At 46.5% G+C, this 27,799-nt stretch overlaps 1 protein-coding gene across 1 annotated transcript; it reads right to left on the bottom strand.

Annotated features, from left to right (window-relative positions):
* Nucleotides 1–4,465: 4,465 nt before the first annotated feature.
* On the bottom strand, nt 4,466–7,469 carry LOC106423139. The gene is made up of 5 exons (XM_048761158.1): nt 6,896–7,469; nt 6,636–6,776; nt 5,618–6,517; nt 5,336–5,535; nt 4,466–5,224 (listed from the first exon to the last, which is right to left on the bottom strand). Exons 1-5 carry the CDS (start codon nt 7,467–7,469, stop codon nt 4,466–4,468), a joined length of 2,574 nt encoding a protein of 857 aa, XP_048617115.1.
* Nucleotides 7,470–27,799: the final 20,330 nt, after the last annotated feature.

Genomic DNA, 27,799 nt, shown 5'->3' with positions numbered 1-27,799 from the left:
ATAGGAAATCTAGGGCAAATCCCGAAATAATTGGAAACTTCCTTTTTATTCTCCGTCGCTGGAACATGCACTCAGGCTGCTCCGCATGGCTGTTCCACGTAAAAGACCCCAAATCATACTTTTCTCTCTTCTTTTCCTCTAGTTGTCCATTTCCCATCCAATGCAATTCCAGACCTGTTATGACTCGAGAAGGACTAAACAGACTCGATAAAACATTGAAAACTATTAGTAAATCATACATATAATATGCCAAAAACACAATATATCAATGGTTGATTGATATGACACTCATAAAGAGTGTTTTGATTTATTATGGTTTAATGGTTTATTGCTTATTCGGTCATGCTTTATGATCTTGAATATTTATTGTTGAACTACCCGTCTTGCCTGTGTTTGGGGTGGGATTTAGAATGACGGGTTGTTGTATATGCTAGATAGGGAACCCTGGCTCACTGAGTGAAACTAGTTCACTCACTCCTCACATCCTTTTGCAGGTGACCAGTAGAAAGGACCATAGCGCTCGCGGAACTGTAGGAGCTGGTGTAGATTGGACATCTTTTGCTAAAGACTCGTTTTCAAGATATATAAATGTATGTTTTACTTTCGACTGCGTCCATGGACCATATGTATAATATTTTGGGCTTGTCAACTTCATGTTTTATGGACTAAAGTGTGTTTTATATTCGTGACGTGTTGAATGGATATTCTGGGTTACAGAATTATGTTTGTGACTTGGAAAGTCTATTCTCAACCCGTCGTAACACTTTCGGACTTGGCAGAGGAAGGTCGTTCTGGGATGTTCTTGTTTGATTGTTGCCCGTCTGACTGACAGATGTCTAAAACAGTTCGGGGGTGTTACAATCCAGCTTTTCCTTCACCTCATCCATCTTATCATTCCCAAGGATGGTGGCATACTTTTTCCTCTCAAAATCAGTGTTCTTGGTGTTGTTTCTAGATGCTAGGTTTTCAATGACCTTTACTGCCTCCTATGGATTCCATGTGTTGAAGTTTCCATTGCTGGAAGCATCAAGAGCCATCTGGTACTGCACCGCGATGCCTCTGTAAAAAGTAATGAGCAGTTGTACTTCATTGAATCCATGGTGTGGATAGTCTCTCTGATAAGACTTGAATCTGATCCAAGAGCCTCTAAAGCCAATGCGAAGCTTTTCCAGCAAGGGAGAACTTGAAGAGCTTGCATAGGAGATAATCCTCAGGGACTCCCTTAACTTTAATAGCAGATATCAGATCCTCGAACTTCTCCAGATGGTCCACAGGATGCTCGTGAAATAATCCATGGTAGGGTATCTGTCCCACGAGTGTGTAGTACTGCGCCTTCAACTCGAACTCCCTCTGACTAGTGGGAGGATAAATGGCTGATCTGTTGGTGTAGAACTGATATGGACGGTTGTAGTCAGCCAACGTCTTGGGTCGCGCAGCCTCATCTACAGGTAGGGTAGTTCCTGTAGCAATAGCGTCAGACACAGGGATTGCTGCCCCCTGAGCATTTATCCTCTGACCTGCTGCATTACGCAGATGACCTTCCTGGTCATGCAGGTCTCCTCTTTCATCTCGAACAAGTATCAAAGTCGTAACCATGTCTCGCAGATCAGTATCGGTCGGTGTCCGGACTGGAGTATCGATAGAAGTCGGATGGACGATGTCGGTCGATTGAAGATGAGTGTCTTCGGTCGACGGTGGGGAGCGAGTATCGTTCGACGGGACTAGTGTCTGGGTCGACGGTGGTTGAACGAAATCTCGCGACGAACATGTGTTGGTTTCGATCGATGAGGATCACGCTTCTTTGCGGATTGAACGCTCCAAACTTGCAGGATCTGGTAAGAATTGTAGTTGGGTTTCCTTGTTGCTTCTAGTACTGCTGGGCCTTGGTGATCAAGCCATGTTAAACCGAGTCCACCACTTTCCGGACCACAACCGGCTTAGTGGTACCATTTGAGGAAGCAATGACCTGCAAACTACTACTAGAACCACCACGAGGTTCTCACACAACAGTACCAACACGAGCTACACACTATAACAACATATAATAATCACACAATCACAATAATCCGGATGCTTAGACTAGTCTTGCTATCCACTTAGCCCAGACATCGTCTCAAGCCTCGGATCCACAAACTCACACCTAGACCGGTCTGGCTATCCTAGCTAGGAAGCCGTCTCCGATGTCAGGAACCTGCATTAAAAATTCGTTAACAAAAAATTAACTGTGACTCACAATGATTAAGCGATGTGGCTCGACTCTTTGATTCTGGATGTTGACCAAACCCCTTTTATCCCCTCCAAATCTTCGTCTTGGTACCGTGATGTTAAATCCAAAAACCCAACCATAATGTATTGAATGAACTGGTCTGGACTGATCAGAACTCGGAAATAACCTTCTTTCTCTTCTGGATAGTCTTTCGGAACTTTCAGACAGTTTATCGGTTTTCGAAAAATGTCTATACTTCTAAAGCACCTCACTTCTTTCTCTCTCTCTCTCTCTAAGCCACGTTTTAGAATGTCCTTGGTGTGTCTGAATGAGTAAAAATGAACCAGGGTAGCTAGGTATATATAGAAGTTGTCGGCCAATAAGAATGAGCCACTCGATCGCATGTGTGTCATCCTGCATGCTTTCGGTCGCATGCGTGGCGACACATGGGCATCCACATGCCATGTTGTATGCTCTCTAGCCATGACAGAAGACACCTCCACGTACACTTGCCCTTCAGCATGTCTGGTGTTCATGCATTGCGACACACGGGCCTCTGCATGCCGGTTCGCATGCGCAGATCGCAGGTATTGCGACATGTCGTGCTTCTGTGTGTCAAGCTGCATGGAACTGCTTCATGCACGTCTACACCTCCTTCTTGTGTTGACACTTAGCAGGTTAAATGGTTGACACCACGTCCTGATCCCTTAAATCAAGCCACCTCGAGCTTCTTGATCGATTTGCCCGATTTCGGCCCTTCTGGTGAATTTTCGTCCCGCGATCAATCCCGAATATTTTTCCGCTCCCGTTCTGATGAGCTAACTATTTTTAATATAATCCAGACTAAACTTAACCTTTAGGATAAAAATTTCCCGACCCTTTGGCTTCCCCGAGAAATTCCGTAAAACCAAAATTATGGTTTTTTTTTTTAAGACGGGGTATTACATTCTCCTCCCCTTATTTGAATTCATCCCCGAATTCTCTAAGGATCCGGTGATCCCCCTTCTTCCATCACTACATCTTCGTGGAAGAACTCTGGATGCAACAATTTGAATCTTGATTCATCCTCCTAGGTCACAACTACACGGTTCCGCTTACCCCAGAAAACTTGGACTTCAGGAATTTCTCGATTCTTCAATCTTCGTATCCGACATTCACCTATTCGGATTGGTCCCTCTGGATAAGTGAGGTTTGTTTGCAGGTTTCGAATTGCTCTGTCTCAATAGCGCTGGGATCATGAACATGTTTCCGCAGCATTGATACGTGAAATACCGGATGTATTTGCATCTCTTCAGGTAGGTTGAGATGGTAAGCTACCTCTCTGATTCGTTGTATAATCTGGTAAGGCCCAATGAATCTTACCGCTAGTTTCCCGACCTTCCCGAATCGGTTCTTTCCTTTTTGAGCTGACACTTTCAGATAAACCCAATCACCAATATTGAACACCACTTCTCGCCTTGATTGATCGGCATACTTCTTTTGTCTATCCTGCGCTTTCTTCATATTGGTTTGAATGATCTCCAACTTTTTCATTGTCTCTTCTACAATTTTGGGTCCAAACTCTCTTCTTTCTCCAACTTCGGTCCAGCATAAAGGTGTTTTGCATTGCCTCCCATAAAGCTCCTCATATGGTGCCATACCTATGCTAGAATGAAAGCTGTTGTTGTAGGAGAACTCGATTAATGGTAAATGTTTTTCCCAGCTTCCCGCCCAATCCAATATACACATCCGCATCATATCATCTATGGCGCGAATGGTTCTTTTGGTTTGGTCGTCCGGCTCAGGATGATACGCGGTGCTTATGAACAACTTAGTTCCCTCAGCTTCTTGTAATGCCTTCCAAAAATTTGAGGTGAATCTAGGATCTCGATCGGAGACTATATCTGTTGGCACCCCATGCAACCTCACAACTTGGTCCACATACATCTCTGCCAATACTTCTACCTTATCGGTTTCCTTCATAGGTAACAAGTGCGCCACCTTTGTCAGTCTGTCGGCAATCACCCATATTGCATTATTTGATCTTCTTCGAGCCGGCGGTAACCCAGTGATGAAATCCATGGATATGGAATCCCATTTCCACTGAGGTACTGGTAAGCTTTGTAACAATCCTCCTGGAATCTGATGCTCGACTTTGACTTGTTGACAAGTCTGACATTGAGCCACCCATCGCGCCACTGATTTCTTCATTCCTGGCCAATGATAAAACCTTCGGATATCTCGGTACATTTTCGTACTCCCGGGATGGATACTGAGTAACTAGTGATGCGCCGACTTCAAAATCTCATCTCGTATCCCTTCTCGCTGTGGTACTGATATCCTCCCATTAAGTAATAATGTATCATCTGCTGCCACATGATAGCCACTTGCGTTTGGAGCTTCTTGATTTTTAACTTCTGTGATGATTCCTTTTAACTTCTCATCACGTTGTTGCTCCTGTCTGATCCGTGCGAATAAACCTGCCTGGTTTACGGTACGTATGCCTAAAGGCTCACTTGGGTCCCCTTCAATTGCCCATAAAGCCATCAACTTGAGTTCACTTGATAATGCTTCCACTTCCTTTCCAACATCGGACGCTAACTTTCTACAACTTAGTGCATTTGCGACCACATTAGCTTTGCTTGGATGATATTGAATCTTCAGGTCGTAATCCACCACAAACTCCATCCATCGCCTTTGTTGGAGGTTCAGATCAGGTTGTGTAAACAAATACTTGAGACTCTTATGATATGTGAATACTTCCACGACTTCTCCATATAAGTAGGATCTCCAAATCCTTAACGCAAACACCACTGCCGCCATTTCTAAGTCGTGTGTTGGGTAGTTATCTTCTTGCTTCCTGAGCTGCCTTGATGCATAAGCAATGACTTTGCCTTCTTGCATCAACACACAACCCAACCCAACCCTAGAAGCATCTGCGTACAGAGTGTAAGGTTTACCTTGTTCAGGTAATGCCAATATCGGTGTTGTGGTCAAAGCTTTCTTCAGTCTCTGAAATGCTTCATCCGTTTCTTTTCCCTAGATGAATGGAACTCCTTTTCTGGTCAACTTCGTCAGGGGCTTAGTGATCAAAGAAAATTCCTTGACGAACTTTCGATAATACCCGGCTAACCCGAGGAAACTCTTTACCTCGGTTACCGTTGATGGCCTTTGCCATTCCTCGATGAATTTCACCTTTTCTGAATCTACAGAAACTCCTTCTCCAGACACTTGGTGCCCTAAGAACCCGATCTCTTTTTTCCAGAAAGAACACTTGCTGAACTTGGCATACAGCTTCTGGTTTCTTAACCGTTCCAACACTAGCTTCAAGTGTGCTTTGTGCTCTACCTCTATCTTAGAATATATTAAAATGTCATCGATGAATGCAGTCTTCATGACATCACCTTCTGAATGCAGTCTTCATGACATCACCTTCTGAAATTGGAATCTGATGATAGCCCAACGCCAAGTCGATCTTTGAAAACCAACTTCCTCCCCTTAGCTGATCCAACAACTCGTCTATCCTTGGAAGGGGATACTTATCTTTGATGGTGATATTGTTGATTCTTCGATAATCAATGCAAAGCCGCATGCTACCATCCTTCTTCTTGACAAATAAGACCGGAGCTCCCCATGGTGAAGAGCTAGGTCTTATGAAACCTTTCTCCATTATATCTTCAAGTTGTTTCTTCAACTCTGCAAACTCCGCAGGTGCCATGTCGTAGGGAGCCTTTGTTATCGGCATCGCTTCAGGTTCCAAGTTAATTGTGAAAGGGTTACTCTGAGGTGGAGGTAACTCTTTCAACGTTTCAAACACATCCTTGAACTCTTGTACTACCGCAATATCCGTAATTTCAACTCCGTTGCTAGTGGGCCCTTCACTAGCAGTTATTGTTACCAGATACGCTTCTCCATCCTTAAGCAAATCTTCCACTCTCAAGGCAGCTACTAAAGACACAGACTTGCTTGGACTGATCCCGTAAAACCCTATTTGTCGTTGCCCGTTCTCCTTGAACAAAATACGACCTTTTCCACAATCTAATTGTGCCCGGTAGCCTGATAACCAATCCATGCCCAAGATAACTTCATATCCTTTTAAGGGCACCACCAACAAATCTGCCAAGAACATCTTCTCGCAAATGACTAACGGAACTCTTCTGAGGCATTCTTTTGCTTGGAGGGTTTGGTCTCCGGGAGTCATCACAGCCACATCCACCCTGTCAATCACAAATGAACCCACAAACTCGGCAGCTACCTCAGGGGCCACAAAGCTATGTGTTTCCCCTGAGTCGAACAATACATGTGTGGGATGCCCCGCAACATGTAAAGTTCCTGCCGAAACATCAATATATATCAACAACATAAAAATTATCCAATAGAAGGTAACCAATCCATCACAAGCAATAACACAACACAAAATCAATCTAGTAAGGTTAAAGAACCCGAATACCTGTGATGGGACCCTTAGATGGGGCTGGAGGTTTAGTATCCTCTAGTTCTAAAGCGTAAACTCCACCTCCTATTGCTTGCCTTTTTGGCGCTGGTGCGATTGCAGGTGGAGTTGTAGGATGATGGACAGTGATTGGCGTAGCTGGTATAGACGATTGACACTGCACTGGGTAGAGATGTGTCCTTTCTTTCCACACGTGTAGCATGTAGGATAGTATGAGTTTGACTGAAAGGATCCAGGTTTCTTCTCGTAGCATTCACTGGACTTATGGCCTGTCTTGCCACAGTCAAAGCATTTTCCTGTGAACAAAGATCGTCGACTTGGCCCTTCTGATTCCTTTTCCTTATCTTTACCCTTAAAAGATCTTTGGTTTCCACCATACTTCCCTGCTTGATGCTGCTTGGATTTCTTACTTGCCGCCTTTTCAGCTTCCGATCCGATCTCCACATTCACAGTCTTTTCCACTAGCTCGGTGAGACTCTCGTAGTTCCCGACTGCCAGTCTATTTTCCAAATCTGGTTTCAGACCAAACATAAAGTTAGATATCATGGTTTCTTCATCATCTGGTCCTCGCAGCACGTGTCGTCGCAGTCGCATGAACTCAGATTCATATCCTCTAACTGTCTTGTCTCCTTGTACTAGGTTAGCAAACTGACGTTGAAGCCTTCGCTTGGACTCCGAAGTGAAATACTTGCATTCAAATTCTTTTTTGAATGCCGCCCAAGTGGTGACCAGATGTCCTACTTGGTGATCCCTACTCTCCCACCATTCTGCCGCGTCTTTGTCTAAATAACACACTGCCATCTTCTTTTTAGAGTCCTCGAAACACGTCATGGTCTCAAAGTTTTTCTCCATGTTTCGAAGCCACTGGTCGGCTTCAAATGCATCTGTTCCTCCTTCAAAATATTCTTTATGGCAGTTATCAATGGTAACATCGGTGTACTAACTGAAGGTTGTGGTGGCACGAGTGGCTGAGGTTGCACTTGAGGTTGTTGTAGTGACCTCGCTCTCACGTCATGAAGAATCTTCAAAGTGTGCTCCATTCCTTGTCCTTGTTGTGGTTGATCATGAACTTCTGGTTCAATCAGGTTGTTCTGCCTTATTGGTCTTGGACCTTGGACACTTGACTCGCTATCATCTATTTCTGGTCTTCTCCTCACAGTACGGTTTGGTGGAAAGTTTTCTTCTGGTGGTATCTCTTGATCATGTCCAAACAGATTGTTGTTTCTTCCTATATTTTCTTCACTGGATCCTTGGTTGGTATGTGCCAGTGTTTGCACCCTTCCCTCTGATTCATATCCCAGTCCTCTTCTTCTTGAAACACTTTCTGTACCCAACATCCAATCATGCCCTCCTTCACTCCTTCCCCTTCTTGCCATCTGCAATCCACGAACAGAGAATTTACTATTAAGAATACTAATTAAAACGAAACTCTATTGGTTTCCTAACACATCTTTTACGACACATTTGACTCGATAAAACACGGAAAGTACGTGATTGACCGCATGATCTAAACCATGCTTCTAATACCACCTCTATAACACCCCCGAACTGTTTTAGACATCTGTCAGCCAGCCAGGCAACAATCAAACAGGAACATGCCCGAACGACCTTCCTCTGCCAAGTCCGAAAATGTTACGACGGATTGAGAATAGACTTTCCAAGTCACATACATAATTCTGTAACCCAGAATATCCATTCAAAACTCATTTCCTCTAATCTTCGGCCTTAGGCTTTGCAACCCGTACCAAATCATAGAGTTGTGTTAGGTTGGACTAACCTAACATCAGATTCAACACGTCACGAATATAAAACATACTTTATTCCATAAAACAAGAAGTTCACAAGCCCAAAATATTATACATATGGTCCATGGATGCAGTCGAAAGTAAAACATACAATTATATATCTTGAAAACGAGTCTTTAGCAAAAGATGTCCAATCTACACCAGCTCCTACAGTTCCTTGAGTGCTATGGTCCTTTCTACTGGTCACCTGCAAAAGGATGTGAGGAGTGAGTGAACTAGTTTCACTCAGTGAGCCAGGGTTCCCTATCTAGCATATACAACAACCCGTCATTCTAAACCCCACTCCAAACACAAGCAAGACGGGTAGTTCAACAATCAAAATTCAAGATCATAAAGCATGACCGAATAAGCAATAAACCATTAAACCATAATAAATCAAAACACTCTTTATGACTGTCATATCAATCAACAATATATATATATACTCCTAGGGCCCAACAGAATCATTCTTCCTCCACATAAGGGACATCGGCAATCCCTTCACTATTACACCACACAGGCGTAGGCGCTCGGGAATCGCCCGGTCACGGTCCTCAATCGGAATCACCGTGCCCCAGTCCCCTATTGGACTCGCCGGGGGCTGTCACATCCACGTGTGACACTCAGCCTTGGTGATCAAGCCAAGTTAAACCGAGCCCACCACTTTCCGGACAATCACCGGCTTAGTGGTACCATTTAAGGAAGCAATGACCTGCAAACTACTACTAGAACCACCACAGGTTCTCACACAACAGTACGAACATGAGGTACACACTATAACAACATATAATAATCACACAATCACGATAATCCGGGTGCTTAGACTAGTCTTGCTATCCACTTAGCCCATACATCGTCTCAAGCCTCGGATCCACTAACTAACACCTAGACCGGTCCGGCTATCCTAGCTCGGAAACCGTCTCCGATGTCATGAACCTGCATTAAAAATTCGTTAACAAACAATTAACCGTGACTCACAATGATTAAGCGATGTGGCTCGAGTCTTTGATTCCTGATGTTGACCAACCCCCTTTTATCCCCTCCAAATCTTCGTCTTGGTACCGTGATGTTAAATCCCAAAACCCAACCACAATGTCTTGAATGAACTGGTTTGGACTGATCAGAACCCGGAAATAACCTTCTTTCTTTTCTGGACAGTCTTTCGGAACTTCCTGCTAGTTTATCGGTTTTCGAAAAATGTCTATTCATCTAAAGCACCTCACTTCTCTCTCTCTCTCTCTCTCTCTCTCTCTCTCTAAGCCACGTTTTAGAGTGTCCTTGGTGTGTCTGAATGAGTAAAAATGAACCAGGATAGCTAGGTATATATAGAAGTTGCCGGCCAATAAGAATGAGCCACCAGATCGCCTGTGTGTCGTCCTGCATGCTTCCGGACGCATGCATGGTGACACATGGGCATCCACATGCCCTGTTTTATGCTCTATAACCATGCCAGAAGACACCTCCACGTCCACTTGCCCTTCAGCATGTCTGGTGTTCATGCATCGCGACACACGGGCCTCTGCATGTCGGTTCGCATGCGAAGATCGCTGGTTTTGCGACACCTCGTGCTTCTGTGTGTCAAGCTGCATGGAACTGCTTCATACACGTCAACACCTACTTCTTGTGTTGACACTCAGCAGGTTAAATGGTTGACACCACGTCCTGATCCCTTAGATCAAGCCACCTCGAGCTTCTCAGTCGATTTGCGCGATTTCGGCCCTTCTAGTGAATTTTCGTCCCGCGATCAATCCCGAATATTTTTCTGCTCCCGTTCTGATGAGCTAAATATTTTTAATAGACTCCAGACTAACCTTAACCTTGAGGAAAAAAATTTCCCGAGCCTTCGGCTTCCCCGAGAAATTCCGTAAAACCGAAATTATGGTTTTTTTTTAAGACGGGGTATTACAGGCTACCTAGAGAATCGATTGCCATTCAGCCATCCACATCGATCGACACCCTCCGAATTTCAGAACAGACCAAGTCTTAAAAGTCTAAGTCTGGGGAAGGACTAGTAAGAGCAAGAAGAAAAAGAAGAAGAAGAAGGTAGATGCAGATCTCCTGTCACTAGTCTCTTCGCAATATCAAGAAGGAAATCTTGAGTATAGAGTGCGTTGCAGAGGACATCCATAACCTTTTACCATCGTTAGAGTGCTATGTGATCCAGAGCTGGGAGAGCAAGGGAAAGTTTCTACAAGAGCTTTTATCAACTGCATCAACAAGATGAGGAAGAGAGACACTGACACTTGTTTTGGAGAAAGTTCACATTCTCATCTGGACTGATTCAGATCTCTAGAAGTCAAGCTAATGACTAAAATAAGCGCTAAGTGGGAGGCAACCCACTATTAGGTATTTTCTTTAAAGTTTAGTTTTAATTTTTACTGATTTTTCGTTTTTAAATTTTATGCAAAAAAGAGAGATCCAAGGTTCATGAGTTGAGGACCAGCATCGATCGACTACTGGCCAGCGTATCGATTGACAGAGCATCATGAATGGATATGATTGCAAGTATCCAGAGAGGACATTCTAGATATCCTTCTGATGGCTAATGGCTAATGGAGCAGAAAATCTCTTCATGCAACGACACAACACTCTAGAGCACCAGCAGAGAGTTATAAACGAGTTCTATGATCCAACTGGTGGACTAGATGATCGTTTCAAGCCAAAGTGTCGACAACATACTTGACTGTCGATCGACATCAGAGTCCCAACATTTATCGACCGACATCCAGAGTTCGGAAAAAGAGCCTACGACTGTGATGGAACAAGGAAATTCCACTGGGAAGGGAAGGATGAGTATGGGGTCTACAGAGATGATCATGAACATGCGCGAAGTGTAAATGGACACATCATCCATGTATCTAAGGATGATATCAGAAATCTTCTGGAAAGAGCCTCAGTGGATGAGCACAGCTACATATGTCTTCCAGAGCATGCACGGTCATTCACACAGACCAAGCTAGTACCAGAAATCTTCACCAACGATGAGATAAATGAGATGCTTTATGGAATCTGTGAAGCCCAGGAAAAGAATGATGATGATTTCCAAATGAATCTTGATGGTGTCTAATACATATTGAATGATAGTATTAGTTGGTTGACTACATGCATGGAGAGATGAGGCAAAACATAGTCAGAATGCAGACACAGCGTGCGGCCGAAGCAATTACACCAGCATTGATCGACAAAAACATCTCGATATCGATCTACGATGAACTGTCACAATCAAATCCGATGAAGTCTCGACCAGATTCTTACACCAGAGCAGAGATTGATCAGATAGTAGAAGAGATCTACAAAACTCTGGGAGCCCCAGAAGAGAGGCTTGATAGGAGATGTGATGACATCTATTTCCCATGGGACATCACCTTCAGCTCTTTGACTTCTCAGACATAAGCAATGCAGAGGGAGATAGTGGAGCTTCAGAGATACATCGCACGTCGTCCAGAGGCATTGACAGACGCATCAACATATCGACCGACTGTCACAGAAGAACATCGATCGACAAAACCACACCAACAACCCAAGGAAAGCTAGTAACAAAGGTGAAATTAGATATGTCTGATACAAACAAACATGGAGAGGAGATCTCAGCTGACACATACGCCAGACTTTTGATACATCAGTTTAAACTTGAATGACTTGGAGACAGACTGCATAAGATAGAAAATACAACTGCAACAATGAAAGACAAATGGCGCAGAGGAGATGAGGCAGTGAAAGACTTCGCTGGTACATGGTTCAACAAGAGCAGATAAGAGATGGAGACTTGCTTCCCAGCAAGTACCTGTTTTCCACATTACTAGCCAAATCAACTCCAATGTCAAGCTAAATGACTATAACAAAGCGCTGAGTGGGAGGCAACCCACTATTAGGTAATTATAATTGGTTTTCATTAGTTTAGTACTTATGCCAGATTTTGAATTTTTGCAGGTCATAAAAAAAAACAAAAACAAATCCAAGTAGACGATTGCCAAGAATATCAAACGAACGCACACCTTTTGACATTGATCGAAAGTGAAGCGCGCAGAAGCCCATTTGGTTCCAGTCGACTTAGAGCCCAAGACTTCACCAAATTACAAGATTGCCCCTGGCGAGTTTTTAACCTAATATTTATAGCTTGCCAAAGTGTTTCAGGCAAAGTGTGCTTTCTTGTTTTCTTATTTTCACAGCAAAGGTTTTCTAGGATTTTAGTAGAGTTGGAGAGAAGATCCAAAGATATTTGTGATTGAAACTCCCTTACTATCTATTATCTATTTATGTAGTTTTTATACCTTGTGGTTATGAATTGCTTAGCTATGTCTAACTAGTTCTATAGCTAGGTTTAGGGTTTAAATAGGTTATGAGGGATTAGCCCGAACTGTAGATTGCTAAGTTGTGATATTCATCATTAGGATTGTCATTAATGCATGTTTCTAGTTTAGCTAGCTAGAACCTTGACCTAGGAGTTGTAGGCACAAATTAACACTTGAATCTCACCCTGAATCCGTCCTAATTGAGCTAGGATTGTTAGAGTAAGGTTAAAGCTGATCTAGTAAGCCTAGTGAGCACTATTCAACCCGCGCGTAAAGCTTGACTAAGAGCGCGTCGATCAATATTCCTAGATAATAATTGATTGACGGAGCAAAAGGTGTATCGATCGATATTCCTTTAAAATCATCGATCGACACTTAGATCTGGTCAATAGACAAACCTAGAAAGCGAACGCCGATCGGTTTGTTCATTAGAGCTCTATAATATCATGCATACAACTGTTAGGCATCTGTAGGAATATAATCCTGATTACCTGAATAGAAACCATAAATCTAGCTATTTCATTTAAGTACCAAAAACCCAATCAAACCAATCGAGCAACTGCCTTGCTCACAACCTGCTATTTACATTTAAACATAATCAACCTAGCCTAATCACTCTGATTAGATTTATTATGTTCCGTAGCTCCTTGTGGATTCGATCCCTAAGTACTACAATTGAACCTCTTATTTGAGAGAGTAATTCACTGCTTATGGTAATTTGAGTGAGATCACCAGGTCGGGGAGACATGAGGAAAGTTCCCCGGCTCCTGTTATTCCGCTTCAGTATGCAAAGATGACGAAGCTCGTCAAGACCGAATAACAACCTTTCCTCGCGAGCTTTGATCACAAGAGTCAGAAGATGTCTTAGAAAATTAGGGCACATCTGGGTAAACGAACCCAATTTTGAGAGTATGTCAAGCACAAGTGTGGGAACCGAAATTCGCACTGTCGATTTCCGTTTAAATAAGGAAACTAGGAAAACCCTAATTTCCCAGAGGACCAGGATATCTGCTAATTACCACACGTCAAGCAATCAGAACACGAGAATAACAACGATAAGAATAAGAAATCGAAAAAGAGAGCAAAGTAGATCTTATTCCGAATCTGCGTATGAGCGTTTACAACAAGGTATAAGCCTGGGCTCGAGAGCAGTCGGCGAGATTCCTAGTTCTAGCAACCCTAAGACGGCTAAACCTAATTGAGTCGCAGCTCGAAATAACAAAAACGGAAAATTGCCTAAATTGCTCTAAGTGCTAAGTTTGCTCTGAAATGTCCTCTCTCCATGCTCCTCGCCTAGGACTCCTTATATACTAGCTCCAAGGTCGGTTTACGCTTTTACGCTTTTACTCTTCTGCCCTTAAGCCGTCATAGCATAAAAATGGAGATATTCCATTTTTCCCGATCTTCCAATTATCTTCAAAACTTCCGTATTTATCCGCGGAAACTTGACATTTATCCTTCCTTGTGGACCAAGCGTAAACCGTTCTGCGGTTTACGGGATTTTGGTTAAGAAATCGTAGGATGGGCCTCGAGTCGTGTTTTAGATCCCTTTGGGCCGTCTTCCGACTCGACACGTTTACTACGAATTCTTTTCGATAAAGAACGAACTTTCCGCGGTTTCTAATCCGCGAAGTTTGATTGATGGATTTGAATAGCGGAAAACATGGACTGAGCTTGCTACGGTCTTCGGGAGATAGCATTCGAAGGTTTGACGAGAATGCATGGATTGATGTCGTATCGATGTTCGGAAGGGTTCGATCGCTACACAGCGACTGAACTTCGGCTCGAGGCCGGTTGCTACGTAGCGACCGAGCGGGACGAGCGCTCGGTCGCTACGTAGCGACCGAGCCTTGGCTTGAGCTCGGTCACTACATAGCGAACGAGCGGGACGATCGCTCGGTCGCTACGTAGCGACCAAGGTTGGCCGAGCTCGGTCGCTACGTAGCGACCGAGCGGGACGATCGCTCGGTCGCTACGTGGTTGCTACGTAGCGAGGGAGCTTTGGCCCGAGCTCAGTCGCTACATAGCGACCGAGCGGGACGAGCGCTCGGTCGCTACGTAGCGACAAAGCTTGGCCGAGCTCGGTAGCTACGTAGTGACCGAGCTTTGGCTCGAGCTCGGTCGCTATGTAGCGACCGAGCGGGACGAGCGCTCGGTCGCTACGTAGCGACCGAGCTGGACGATCGCTCGGTCGCTACGTAGCGACCTAGCTTTGGCTCGAGCTCGGTCGCTACGTAACGACCGGGCGGGACGAGCGCTCGGTCGCTACGTAGCGACCGAGCCTTGGCTTGAGCTCGGTCGCTACGTAGCCACCGAGCGGGACGATCGCTCGGTCGCTACGTAGAGACCGAGCTTTGGCTCGAGCTCGGTCGCTACGTAGCGACCGAGCTTTGGCTCGAGCTCGGTCACTATGTAGCGTCCGAGCTTTGGCTCGAGCTCGGTCGCTACGTAGCTACCGAGCTTGGCCGAGCTCGGTCACTATGTAGCGACCGAGCGGGACGATCGCTCGGTTGCTACGTAGCGACCGAGCTTTGGCTCGAGCTCGGTTGCTACGTAGCGACCGAGCCGGACGAGCGCTCGGTCGTAGCGACCGAGCCTTGGCTTGACCTCGGTCGCTACGTACCGACCGAGCGGGACGATCGCTCAGTCGCTATGTAGCGACCGAGCTTGGCCGAGCTCAGTCGCTACGTAGCGACCGAGTGGGACGATCGCTCGGTCGCTACATAGCGACCGAGCTTTGGCTCGAGCTCGGTCGCTACGTCGCAACCAAGCTGGACGATCACTCGGTGCTACGTAGCGACCAAACTTTGGCTCGAGCTCGGTCGCTATGTAGCGACCGAGCGGGACGAGCTCGGTCGCTACGTAGCGACCGAGCGGGACGATCGCTCGGTCGCTACGTAGCGACCGAGCTTTGGCTCGAGCTCGGTCGCTACGTAGCGACCGAGCGGGACGAGCGCTCGGTCGCTACGTAGCGACCGAGCGGGACGAGCGCTCGGTCGCTACGTAGCGACCGAGCTGGGGCTCGAGCTCGGTCTCTACGTAGCGACCGAGCGGGATGATCGCTCGGTCGCTGCGTAACGACCTGTTTCGAGCTTTCGTCGGACATCTCGATTCTTTCTTCCATAAAGCTTTTTCGTAAGGAAGAATCTATTTCGAAAAGTACTCTTCTGGGAAATTCTTATTTTCTTCCTCGGACGTTTTGAATGTTAAATTTGTCGTAACCGTTTTTGACCCCAACAGTTAGCCCCCCAGTCCGTTAGAGTTGTGACTCTAGCGGGCGGATAGATGACTTTGACAAGGTTAAGTGTATTGGACGAAATTCACATTTTAAACTCCGCGGAAAAAAGTTGTCGAGACGATATTCCGAGTCCATACTTCTATAAGTAGTGAGCTCTTGTCATTCATTTTCTTCACACCTTCCCTTCTTCATTCCTTCAAACTCATTCAAAAATTAAAAAACTCTCTAGTTTCATAACTTTCCTTTCAACATGTCTTCCTCCCAAGGTGATAAGAAGGATTCCGACGTCGAGATGGGCGAGGCCACTTCTCCGGCTCCGGTTCTAACTTCTCTGGCGGAAGCGCCGGCTTGTGGTGCCGGTCATCTTTCTTTCCGAGAGGAACTAGTTCGTCGTCAAGCCGAGAAAGAACTAGCTTAAGCTGGCTCTGAGTGTCCGTCTTCTTCCGCGCAGGTCGTTACCTCGTGTCATGGGACCGAAGTCATGGCTCTTCACCCGTAAGCCCTACCTGCAGGATCTTCCACTACTCCGATCCTTGTTGAGGACAAGGAGAAGGCCGCTGACTCTATGCCTCCTCCTCCAGCCAGAAAAGACGTCGTTCTGGCATTGCGTGCTCCTAGCGCTGTCCTGGCGTCTCAGCCTAAGAGTCGGAAGAGGAAACTTGCCAAGAGTGGTGACGGGGAGAATTCGCAGCGAGGCGGATCGAGCCTAGCATCGGGACTTCGTGGAAAGGTTTATCTCTTGTTTGAATTCTCGATCGTCTTTTGTGCATTCTTTTTTCGGACTTAGTCTTAAAAATTTCACCGTTCCCAGTTCATATCGTTGATCGATGGGATGATCGGCGAATGTGGTTCTGAGACCAGTCGCCTTTCCGGTGAGTTGGTGGAGCTTCAGGGCAGATGGTCCGAAACCGAGGCCATGTTGACGGCTGTCAAGGACTCTCACTCTGCGAAAGTGTTGAAGCTCAAGGTTGCGATAGGAGAGCTTCAGAGGGACCTTGGGAAGACGGCGAGTTCCTTACTTAAGGAAAAGAAGGTCGGGAAGGCCAAATCCTCGGAGGTGCGTCGACTCCAGCGTCAGATCGAGAGTGACGCGGGACTAGCGCGCCGTGGGATCCAAGAGGCTACTGATGCCCTTCGCGCGGAGTGTCAAGCTCGCTTGGCGAAGATTTCTGCTTCCCTGGGTTCCCTCGAGTGTATCCGGAGCAGGGATCTAGCTTTGGCGATGATTGAGGGCGGGATGGCCGTGGTTCGGTCGTTCCAAAGTGAGGCTCCCCCGACCTTGGAGGCCGAAGAGGCCCGACTGTCCGGCAGCAAGGGAGATATGGCGGCCAAGAATGGAGATTTCGGTCTCGTCCTGGCCGACCTGAAATCCGCGTACTTCCTTCCGACGTGTTCAGAAGACCCAGAGGGGAAAGACCCGATGGTCGGAGAAAACGGAGGTGGCGCGGCTCCAGGCTCGGACGAGGCAGCGGGTGAAGAGGGGGCGTAAGTTCTGAGGATGACTTGGGTTAGATCTCTTGCGAGAGATTTTTTTTATGTTTTTATGTTTCGGCCTTGAATGGCCTTATTTGTATTTCGGGACTGGCCGTGTGTGGCTTTGAATCCCTGCCGCTCTGCGGCTTTCTTTTTATGGTAAGATAATTGGATAGCGCTTTTTATGAGTTTGCGAATAGTGGGGAGGAAGGTGATGAGTTGTCGTCTCATATCCTTCTTCGATTGTGAAATGTTTCATTCGAGACCTGTTTCAAGAGTTCTTCCGCGAGATGTGAACTCTGCGGGGGTGCTGAAGATGTCGAACATAAACATAGAGGCATGGTTTAAGAATCTCTTATCTTTCGATATCATGCCTTTGAGAAGTTAGAGACCAGTGCGCTGGGTTTAGGGCAAGACCTAGGTTTACTCTCATTTTAAGGATTGTGCGGTGACTAACCGGCTATCGTTTTTCCTGTCGCGATTTCTTCCTGATTTGTGTCGATGTAAAGTCCGCGATAGGTTCTCGGCTTATACGACTTGTTTGATACGAATCGAGCATCTCTCCGGAGACCGGAAGTGCTAGACCAAAATTTCGGATTTCTTTTATAGCGCTATTATCCTTGTGTCGGATGTAAGAGAGTCATCTTCGTGAGATGGCTATGTCTGTTTAGGACGTTTTGTGAGTTCGATGTGATCAGCATCGGACTTGGTGGCGTGTGCCGTTGTTTCGAATTTTTTACGCAAAATAGGTGCTAGTGTGTGCATATATATGTTTCTTTTGTGACGGAAGTTTCGTTCGTTCGAAAGAAATAAACTTTTGAGGCATCTTTTGCGACGTCTCGCGATGCCAAAGGTTGCTTCTCCTAAACGGTTGACTAATATCCGAAGACCTCGCATTGATTTTACAGGTGAGGAGGTTTTGATAAGTCGAAAACACCAAGAGCGTGGTAAGAAGTTTTTTCGATTTTGGGGAGTATAGGAGTATACGTACCCACTCCATCCTTTTTAATGAGGGGGGACAGCTGAATTTGCCTTTCGGCAAACTGCCTACGTACTCCTTGCGGAGATCAAGCTGTCTCGTAGTTCCGTTTCATGCCGCGAGTGTTCTTACTCGGCGGTAGATGTCGTGATGTCCGCCTTGACCTTGTCGATCGTGGCTGGGTCAACACTATTTTCCGGATGTTCCGGTTGAGTTGTAGCGTGGGCTTCATACTTGTGTCGAGCTTCGACGTCCGATGCGTTTGCGTTGGTAGACGTTTTTAATTTGTTTTTTCCCGGGGTGCTTTTGGCCGAAGATTGGTCTATCTTCGTGCGCTTGCCGTTTACAGCTGCAGAAGTCGTGATTTGCCCTAACTTGTGCTCTGCGAGGAAGCATAGCCGCGACTGTTTTTGGCACCCCCAGATGGCCGTGACTCCTCTTGGGGTTGGGAATTTGAGACCCAGGTGGAAGGTTGACGGAACTGCCTGCATGGCGTTGAGCCATGGGGTTCCCATGATCACGTTGTAGATATCGGGATGATCGACCACCGCGAACTCGATGATTTTCGTGATCTCCTTGGCCATGACTGGCAATTGAATCAATCCAAGAGTCATCGATACTTCGCCTGAAAAACCCGTGAGTGGTTTTGGCGTCGGAATTACTTCTCCGAGTTTGATGCTCATCCGTTTGAGAGTGTCGCGGAAGATTACGTTGACCGTGCTTCCCGTGTCGACGAGTACCCTTCCGACTTCTAAGTCTCGTATAACGAGATCTATGACGAGCGGGTCGCAGTGAGGTTGATCGATGCCGCCGGCCTCTTCCTTTGTGAAGGTGATCGAGCAATTTTGGCCATCTCGGGGAGGAGACCATGTAGACCAATTTGCGCTCGACTCCGCCTTCCGTTGGTAAGCCTTGATGGCCGACACAGTGTCGCCGCAGTATTTGATCCTCCGATGATCATATTGACTCTGCGGCGATTGTTATCGTTCCCTTTGTCGTCTAGCCTCCTGCCGCGTTTATCCCCAGGCTGGTTTTGTTGAGGGGATTTTTCAGCGGACGGATTTCTGTCCGTCTTTGGAGGGCGATCAGAATCGAGGATCAGATCCTAGACGCTAGTTACTTCCGAGAGCTCTCCAGCGAGTAGCTTCGCGGCCAGTCTTGCTCCCAAGACTTTGCAGTTGGTTGTGGAATGTCCTCGGGATTGGTGGAACTCGCAGAAGGTGTTTTCGTCATACCCTTGATTGCGAGTCCATGTGTTACCCGTGGTCCGACCCTGATCCGAGTTGATCGCATAGTTATGCGCCCCCTGGAGATCTTCCCCCTCGTGATGGACGTACTTGCCGTTACGAGAGTTCTTCTTTTTCCCTTTCGGGTCCACGTCTTTCGAGGATGGTCTTACCGCCTTATGTTTTTGCGATAAGACTTTAGTTTCCTCCTCTACTATGATGTAGTCCGTTGCTTTCTAGAGGGCGTCCTGGATCGTTCGTGGTTTGTCGAGAGTTGTCCACTTTCTGAATTTTGACTTGTACCAGAGCGTCTTTCTCAGCGCGTCGATGGCCACATTGTCGCTTATCCTCGTGGAGGGGTTCGTCTTCCCTCTGGGAGAGACTCCAGAGGTCAACATCGGAAGTTTCTATGTCTATGAATACAGAGTATTGCTTGAGAAATTCCGATGCGAGCTGTCGGAAACTCCCGATGGTGTTACGACGAAGGCGTGCGAACCATTCAAGTGCTGCTCCTTCCAGGTTTTCAACGAACAGGTGGCAGTAGCCGGCATCCTTTTCGCCGTCCTTCAGTCCAGCTCTTCCCATCGCGATGTGGAAAGCCTGAAGGTGCGCTTTTGGATTGGCCGTACCATCGTACTTTGGTACTTTGATTTTTCCCGGATCGGACACCCTCATGTCCGAAATGCGATTGGTAAAAGGGGTCTTCCGAGCTCCTTCCAACAGTCGATCGATTTCGGGGGCAGCACTACTAGCATGATGGATTTGAGACTTTACGGCCCTCACTTATGCCGCAGTCTTGGTGATGTAGTCGCGAAGATCGCGGATATCCGATGTCTCGTCAGTAGATTTCCGAGCCTGTCGGCGTTTACTGCGAGTGTGCTCGGTTTGTCTTTCAGCCAGCTCCTCCTGTTCGTTCCAATAGGCGATTTCTTCCTCTTCCGTCATTGGTTTTTCGAACGGGGAGCCTTCCCGAGCAGATCGGCTTCTGGTCCTTCTCGGATGTCTGTCGACGTCCTCGTCGGAGTCGTTGGAAACATCGCTAGGATCCAGGTCAATGTGTTCGGCTTCGTTATCCTCCGAGTCCTTTGCAGGGGGCGGAAGACTTTCAGGGTTCCCCTTTTCGATGGGAGATTTCTCGCTAGGGTTTTGACCGGAAGGTCGTTCCCGCGCGACTCCTGATCTGTCGAGTGGGGTAGCGAAGTCGAGCCTCTTCCTGCGGATTTTGGTGGTTCCGCGGGGGCGGATTGCTTGGGTCCTTACCGTTAAGGTTTCAACCTGTTGGGTCAAGGTATTCACGAGCTTATCCTGTTCTTCCGACCTTTTCTCATAGGTGGCGAACATCTTTTTAAACTCCTCGAGCGTCGCGGCGTTGGCTTGTGCGTTGGCCGCGGATACGTCCGCTACTGGAGTGCGGAGATCGGTGCCGCTGCCTCCGTTAAGAGGAGTTTGCACGTTATCCGCGTCGTTAGTTGACATGTCTGATCGAGAGTGATGTGGCTTTTGCGGGTTAGATTGATCCGTACCCCCCCTCCTTCTAGCGCCAAACTGTGGGAACCAAAATTTGTCGATTTCCGTTTAAATAAGGAAACTAGGAAAACCCTAATTTCCCAGAGGACCCGAATATCTGCTAATTACCACACGTCAAGAAATCGGAACACGAGAATAACAACGATAAGAATAAGTAATCGAAAAAGAGAGCAAAGTAGATCTTATTCTGAATCTGCGTATGAGCGTTTACAACAAGGTATAAGCCTGGGCTCGAGAGCTGTCGGCGAGATTCCTAGTTCTAGCAACCCTAAGACGGCTAAACCTAATTGAGTCGCAGCTCGAAATAACAAAAACGGAAAATTGCCTAAATTGCTCTAAGTGCTAAGTTTGCTCTGAAAAGTCCTCTCTCCATGCTCCTTGCCTAGGACTCCTTATATACTAGCTCCAAGGTCGGTTAACGCTTTTACTCTTCTGCCCTTAAGCAGTCATAGCATAAAAATGGAGATATTCCATTTTTCCCAATCTTCTAATTATCTTCAAAACTTCCGTATTTATCCGCGGAAACTTGACATTTATCCTTCCTTGTGGACCAAGCGTAAACCGTGCTGCGGTTTACGGGATTTTGGTTAAGAAATCGTAGGATGGGCCTCGAGTTGTGTTTTAGATCCCTTTGGGCCGTCTTCTGACTCGACACGTTTACTACGAATTCTTTTGAATAAAGAACGAACTTTTCGCGGTTTCTAATCCGCGAAGTTTGATTGATGGATTTGAATAGCGGAAAACATGGACTAAGCTTGTTACGGTCTTCGGGAGATAGCATTCGAAGGTTTGACGAGAATGCATGGATTGATATCGTATCGATGTTCGGAAGGGTTCGATCGCTACACAGCGACTGAACTTCGGCTCGAGCCCGGTAGCTACGTAGCGACCGAGCGGGACGAGTGCTCGGTCGCTATGTAGCGACCGAGCCTTGGCTTGAGCTCGGTCACTACGTAGCGACCGAGCGGGATGATCGCTGGGTCGCTATGTAGCGACCGAGCTTGGCCAAACTCGGTCGCTACATAGCGACCGAGCGGGATGATCGCTCGATCGCTACGTAGCGACCAGGCGGGACGATCGCTCGGTCGCTACGTAGCGACCGAGCTTTGGCTCGAGCTCGGTCGCTACGTAGCGATTGAGCTGGACGATCGCTCGGTCGCTACGTAGCGACCGAGCTTTGGCTCGAGCTCGGTCACTACGTAACGACCGAGCCATGGCTTGAGCTCGGTCGCTACGTAGCGACCGAGCGGGACGATCCCTCGGTCACTACGTAGCAACCGAGCGGGACGAGCGCTCGGTCACTATGTAGCGACCGAGCTTGGCCGAGCTCAGCGACCGAGCGGGACGAGCGCTCGGTCACTACGTAGCGACCGAGCTTGGCCGAGCTCGGTCCCTACGTAGCGACCGAGCGGGACGAGCGCTCGGTCTCTACGTAGCGAACGAGCTTGGGCTCGAGCTCGGTCGCTATGTAGCGACCGAGCGGGATGGACGTTCGGTCGCTGCGTAACGACCTGTTTCGAGCTTTCGTCGGACATCTCGATTCTTTCTTCCATAAAGCTTTTTCGTAAGGAAGAATCTATTTTGAAAAGTACTCTTCGGAGAAATTCTTATTTTCTTCCTCGGACGTTTTGAATGTTAAATTTGTCGTAACCGTTTTTGACCCCAACAACAAGCTCTGCAATCAGAAAAGCAAGGCCACAATCTTTAAAGTATGACCCCCTTTCTTATCCGAATCAAAAGAAAGAGGGATGGGGGGATAATTGTTGGGCCTGATTTTTGTCGATCAGTTATTGGGATGGAATCAATCAAAGAGAGCGACTAGGCTCGATAGTTTATTTAAAACCAGCCCGTTGTCCAGAAAGAGATGAACTAGAGTTGGTCAATCCGAGATCCCGACTATCTCAAAACAGTTGAGTCAATCTCGGGATAATACATCTATAAGAAGAGAGAGGAAGACAGAGAACGGGACAAGTGAAACCCTAAAGTATTACACCAAACACACCGACCTCGACCTCAAGCTCCCTTATTCCTTTCACCTTGTAATCGATTTTAGTTTCACTCCAATTGTATCTCGATCTCATTCAATCATATTAACTCAATAAAATCTATTTTTCTCAATCGGGATCTGATTACATCATTGTGTTATGACGATATTGTTACCCTCATCTTTTTTATTCCCTAATTGTACATTTAAACACTACCAAATACCTAGTGTGGGTAGGATCCACATTAAGGTAATTTTTAATGATAAAAGGACAATTCTTTTTATTTTGCATCGCCTAAAACTAGTGGTTGGTCCGCCTTATGGACGGGTTAGTTTACACTAAAACTATAATCTTATTGGTTCACATAATTTAGCCAAATACCTTAAATGTTGTGTAAGAAGAATTGATCTTCTCTCTAACCATAAAACAAGACTAATGAATAATAGAAAGCGTAGCCGTCAAAAATGACCTAGAAAACACATAAGTAGGGTTCAGAGTCTTCCAAGGGTATTATGGTAACTTGTGGTAACTTCTGGGCTTTAGTTGTTAATGAAATAAACTCGGCCGTGTGGGAACCGAAATTCGCACTGTCGATTTCCGTTTAAATAAGGAAACTAGGAAAACCCTAATTTCTGAGAGGTCCCGGATATCTGCTAATACAACACGCCAAGCAATCAGAACACGAAACGAGAACAGTAATAAAATAAGAAATCGAAAAAAAGAGAGCAAGATAGTTCTTATTCTGAATCTGCGTTTGAGCGTTTACAACAAGGTAAGTGCCTGGGCTACGAGAGCTGTGGCGAGATTCCTAGTTCTAAAACCCTAAGACGGCAAAAACCTAATTGAGTCGCAGCTCAAATAACAAAAACGGAAAATTGCCTAAAATCGCTCTAAGTGCTAAGTTTGCTGTCAAAAGTCCTTCCCCATGCCTCTCGCCTAGGACTCCTTATATACTGGCTCCAAGGTCGGTTTACGCTTTTCCCCTTCTGCCCTTAAGCCGTCATAGCATAAAATGGAGATATTCCATTTTTTCTGATCTTCGTAATTATCTTCAAAATTTTGTATTTATCCGCGGAAACTTGACATTTATCTTTCCTTGCGAACCAAGCGTAAACCGTCATGCGGCTTACGGGCTGCTTACGGGCTGTTGGTTAAGAAATCGTAAGTTGGGCTTCGAATCATGTCTTAGGTCCCTTTGGGCCGTCTTCCGACTCGAAGCGTTTATTACGGCTTCTTTCGATAAAGAACAAACTTTCCGCGGTTTTTACGGTAAAGTTTGATCGATAACTTAGAATGGCGAGGAATCGTGAAATGGGTTCGCTATGGTCTTCGGGAGATAGCATCAAAGGGTAGACGAGAACGCATGGACTAACGTTGTATCGACGTTTCGGAAGAGCTCGGTCGCTACGTAGCGACCAAGCTCCGGCTCGAGTTCGGTCGCTACGTAGTGACCGGGCTCCTGCTCGAGCTCGGTTGCTACGTAGCGACCGAGCTCCTGCTCGAGCTCAGTCGCTACGTAGCGACCGAGCTCCTGCTCGAGCTCGGTCACTTTCGACTCGAGCTCGGTCGCTACGTAGCGACCGAGCGGGACGGACGTTCGGTCGCTACGTAGCGACCAAGCCTTGGCTCGAACTCGGATGCTACATAGCGACCGAGCGGAGTACGTGTTCGGTCGCTGCGTAACGATCCTTTTCGAGCTCTTTGTCCGATGACTCGCGTTTCCTCCGCAAAGCTTTTTGTAAAGAAGAATCTATTTCGAAAAAGTGTTTGTCGAAGAAGGTTTCTACGTTTTTCTTCTTCGGGGATTTGGACGTTAACTTCGTCGTAACCGTTTTCGACCCCAACAGCCCGCATTCTGGAATCAACGTCAACCGACACCAAGGATGCACCGTCGATCAACATTCCATTCATCTCGTTGACAGCTCTCTCTCGCCAGACAGACTAACCACTCCTCAGTAACACATGCATAAGTTTTGATCTAACCGTTTGATTGACCTCAAACCGGTGGCATTGGAAAGCTATCTCAAAGTTCTATCTTTGTTTTTTTAAAGATGGGCTCATTCTCACCGTGGGAAGGTCTGCATCCATATCTAAATATATGACACGTCTGTGCAGCCCTGCACCTCAAAAGGTTCCAAAAGACTTCAAAATCACCACTTTCCTACATATCGTCCATTAACCTGAAATTATACTAAATAGACTCCTATATAGAATAAATATGTCTAAAAACACCTATATACCATGGCTAAAAGTGGGTAAAATCCATGGTATATCAACTCCCCAGACTTACCTTTTTGCTTGTCCCCAAGCAAAAGAAACGGCAATCTCTCTAAAAGTGGTTTGAAAACAGCAGGGACTCACACAATTTAAGAACTCATATCATCACCTCTACAGTATTGCAAACCACATCAAATCAATCACAACTTTAGAGGTACTTTATATGCAATAACCTAGCATAACAACCAATTCCATAGCAGCAAACAACTTAACTAATCATGTCTACCTCACTTCATACATATCAAATAAAGGTGTAGGCTTTACCTTGGGAGTATCGATCACTGTGTTAGGGAAAAATACGCCGGTATCATTTCCTCCAGCCTCCAGGCAGGACCCAGACCCCCGGGTCCCCGATACAGGAACGCTCCAGGTCCCCGCTAAAAGGAACCCTGGGACCAGTCCTAGGGACCGACCTCTCTTTCGAGAAATGAAAGATTTCCGATAAGGAGAACCTTCCATATTTCCGAATATGGAAGAGTTCAACCTAAATCAAACCGACTTCAAGGCGACTATATAAGGGCTCCTAAGTCCCAAAAGCAAAGGATCGACTTCTCCAAGGCTTAGAGACTAGGGTTAGACAGCTAGAATTAGGGTTCTTACCTAATACTTTGTAACCTTGTTTACTCTCGCTTGTTCAACCTAATAAAACGTTTCTTGAAGACTATCTTCTTATTACTTTACCCAAATCCTCACGAAACATACAAACCTACTCAAAACACATACGACTCTCTAGCTTATCCATCGTTCTGTGGTACTCTAAAAGAGCCTACACAAAAATCCCCTAACAGTTTGGCGCTAGAAGGAGGGGAGTAATCTAACTACGTGATGATGGCGATGGATGAGTGCGGCGAGCTATCCGAAGCCGTTCGAAGAAAAACAGAGCCCCAGGGGCTACCCGGCGACTTGCAAAGCCGAGAAACTAAACTACATCAAGCCGACGTCATATTCGGTTGGCTGTAGGCAGGTGATGTAAGCCAACCCGCCGTCAATACCAACAGTTTAGGGAACGACCCTGAAACCATCAAGTCGGAACACCCTGGGACCGACAAGATATGCTTCACAGTCGAAGAACAAGAGAAGGTCTTGGTTCCACATCATGACGCCTTCGTCATCTCGCTTACTATAGCAAACTGTCTGGTCAAGAGGATACTGGTGGAGAGTGGTAGTTTTTGTAACTTCATCTTCCATGCCGCATATCAAGGTCTAGGGCTGGAGGATAATGACCTGATACGCAGAGTGACCCCCCTCTTCGGGTTCAGCGGAGATATCAAACGAACAACGGGGGAAACCATCCTCCCTACCTACGCGGAAGGGGTCAGTTTACACACCAAGTTCCTGGTCGTTAACTGCCACTCTTCCTATAACGGGATCCTAGGCCGAGCATGGATTCACAGCATGGGGGCAGTCCCCTCAACTCTCCACCAGATAATAATATTCCCCACACCCTGGGGCATTAGAGCGATTAAAGGAGATCAGGAAACCGCTCGCCACTTCTACCATGTCGCTCAAAAGAAATGGGCTGAGGTAGCTCCACCATCGCAAAGCAAGCCTCAGGCTCCACATACGGAAGAACCCGAGATTGAAGATATGGATGACGTGCTGTTGATCGAAGGAAACTCGACCCGTAACCTCAAGATCGGCTCCAAACTCTCCGAGGGGCTGAGAAGAAGGCTGATAGAATTCAAGGCTGTTCTTTCAAGGCTGCGACCTCCTCATCGTTGGTGGCGAAATAAGAGGCTCGGTGTAGGGCGTCATCCAACGAGATAGTTCTCGTACCGCCAATTCTTCCCTAAATTTGGATGAGAACCAGACACCATTCTTTAGTGCCGCGAGGGCCACGACTTCGTTCGGATGTGAGATCTTGGCCTTGATTTCGCGGGATTTGTTTATTTACGCTCTAAATGGCTCGAAAGGCGCTTGTTTGAGATTCCAGATATCTGCTTCGGCAACTCTGGTCTATATGAAGACTGAGTACTGTTTGAGGAACGTGGATACCGACTTGGTGAAATTGTCGATTGAATTTTCTTATAATCCGGCGAACCACTCGAGGGCGGCCCCGGTGAGGTTCTCGGCGAAGAAGCGGCAGCAACCTGCTTCTTTTTCGTCGTCGGTGAGGTGTGCTCTAGATATTGCAAAACGGAAGGCTCGTACATGGGCCTTCGGCTCTGTGTTTCCGGCGTATTCGGGGAATTTCAGTTTCCCAACGTGATGCAGCCTTACACTGGCGATTCTGTTTGAGAATGGAGTCCTCCTCGTTTCCTCGATGACCATGTCGATATCAGGAGAAGAACTGATAGCCATGTGCACGATCGTATGTATCCTTTTGAGCTCGGCATCGTTCCTTTCGATATAATTCTGAATCGTCCCAGTTTCACTCGGG

The sequence above is a fragment of the Brassica napus genome, chromosome C6 (genome assembly GCF_020379485.1).
Source record: "Brassica napus cultivar Da-Ae chromosome C6, Da-Ae, whole genome shotgun sequence".
NCBI lineage: Eukaryota > Viridiplantae > Streptophyta > Magnoliopsida > Brassicales > Brassicaceae > Brassica > Brassica napus.
This window is presented reverse-complemented; position numbering and strand designations above follow the sequence as displayed.

Bases quoted from the DNA above. Each gene is read 5' to 3' on its own strand.
- LOC106423139 (XM_048761158.1), bottom strand. From the start codon at position 7,469: ATGACGTGTTTCGAGGACTCTAAAAAGAAGATGGCAGTGTGTTATTTA. The intron at 6,777-6,895 runs GTGAATGCTACG...CGTCTATACCAG, and splicing joins CAAGACAGGCCATAAGTCCA to CTACGCCAATCACTGTCCAT. The intron at 6,518-6,635 runs GTATTCGGGTTC...ATGTTTCGGCAG, and splicing joins ATCTAAGGGTCCCATCACAG to GAACTTTACATGTTGCGGGG.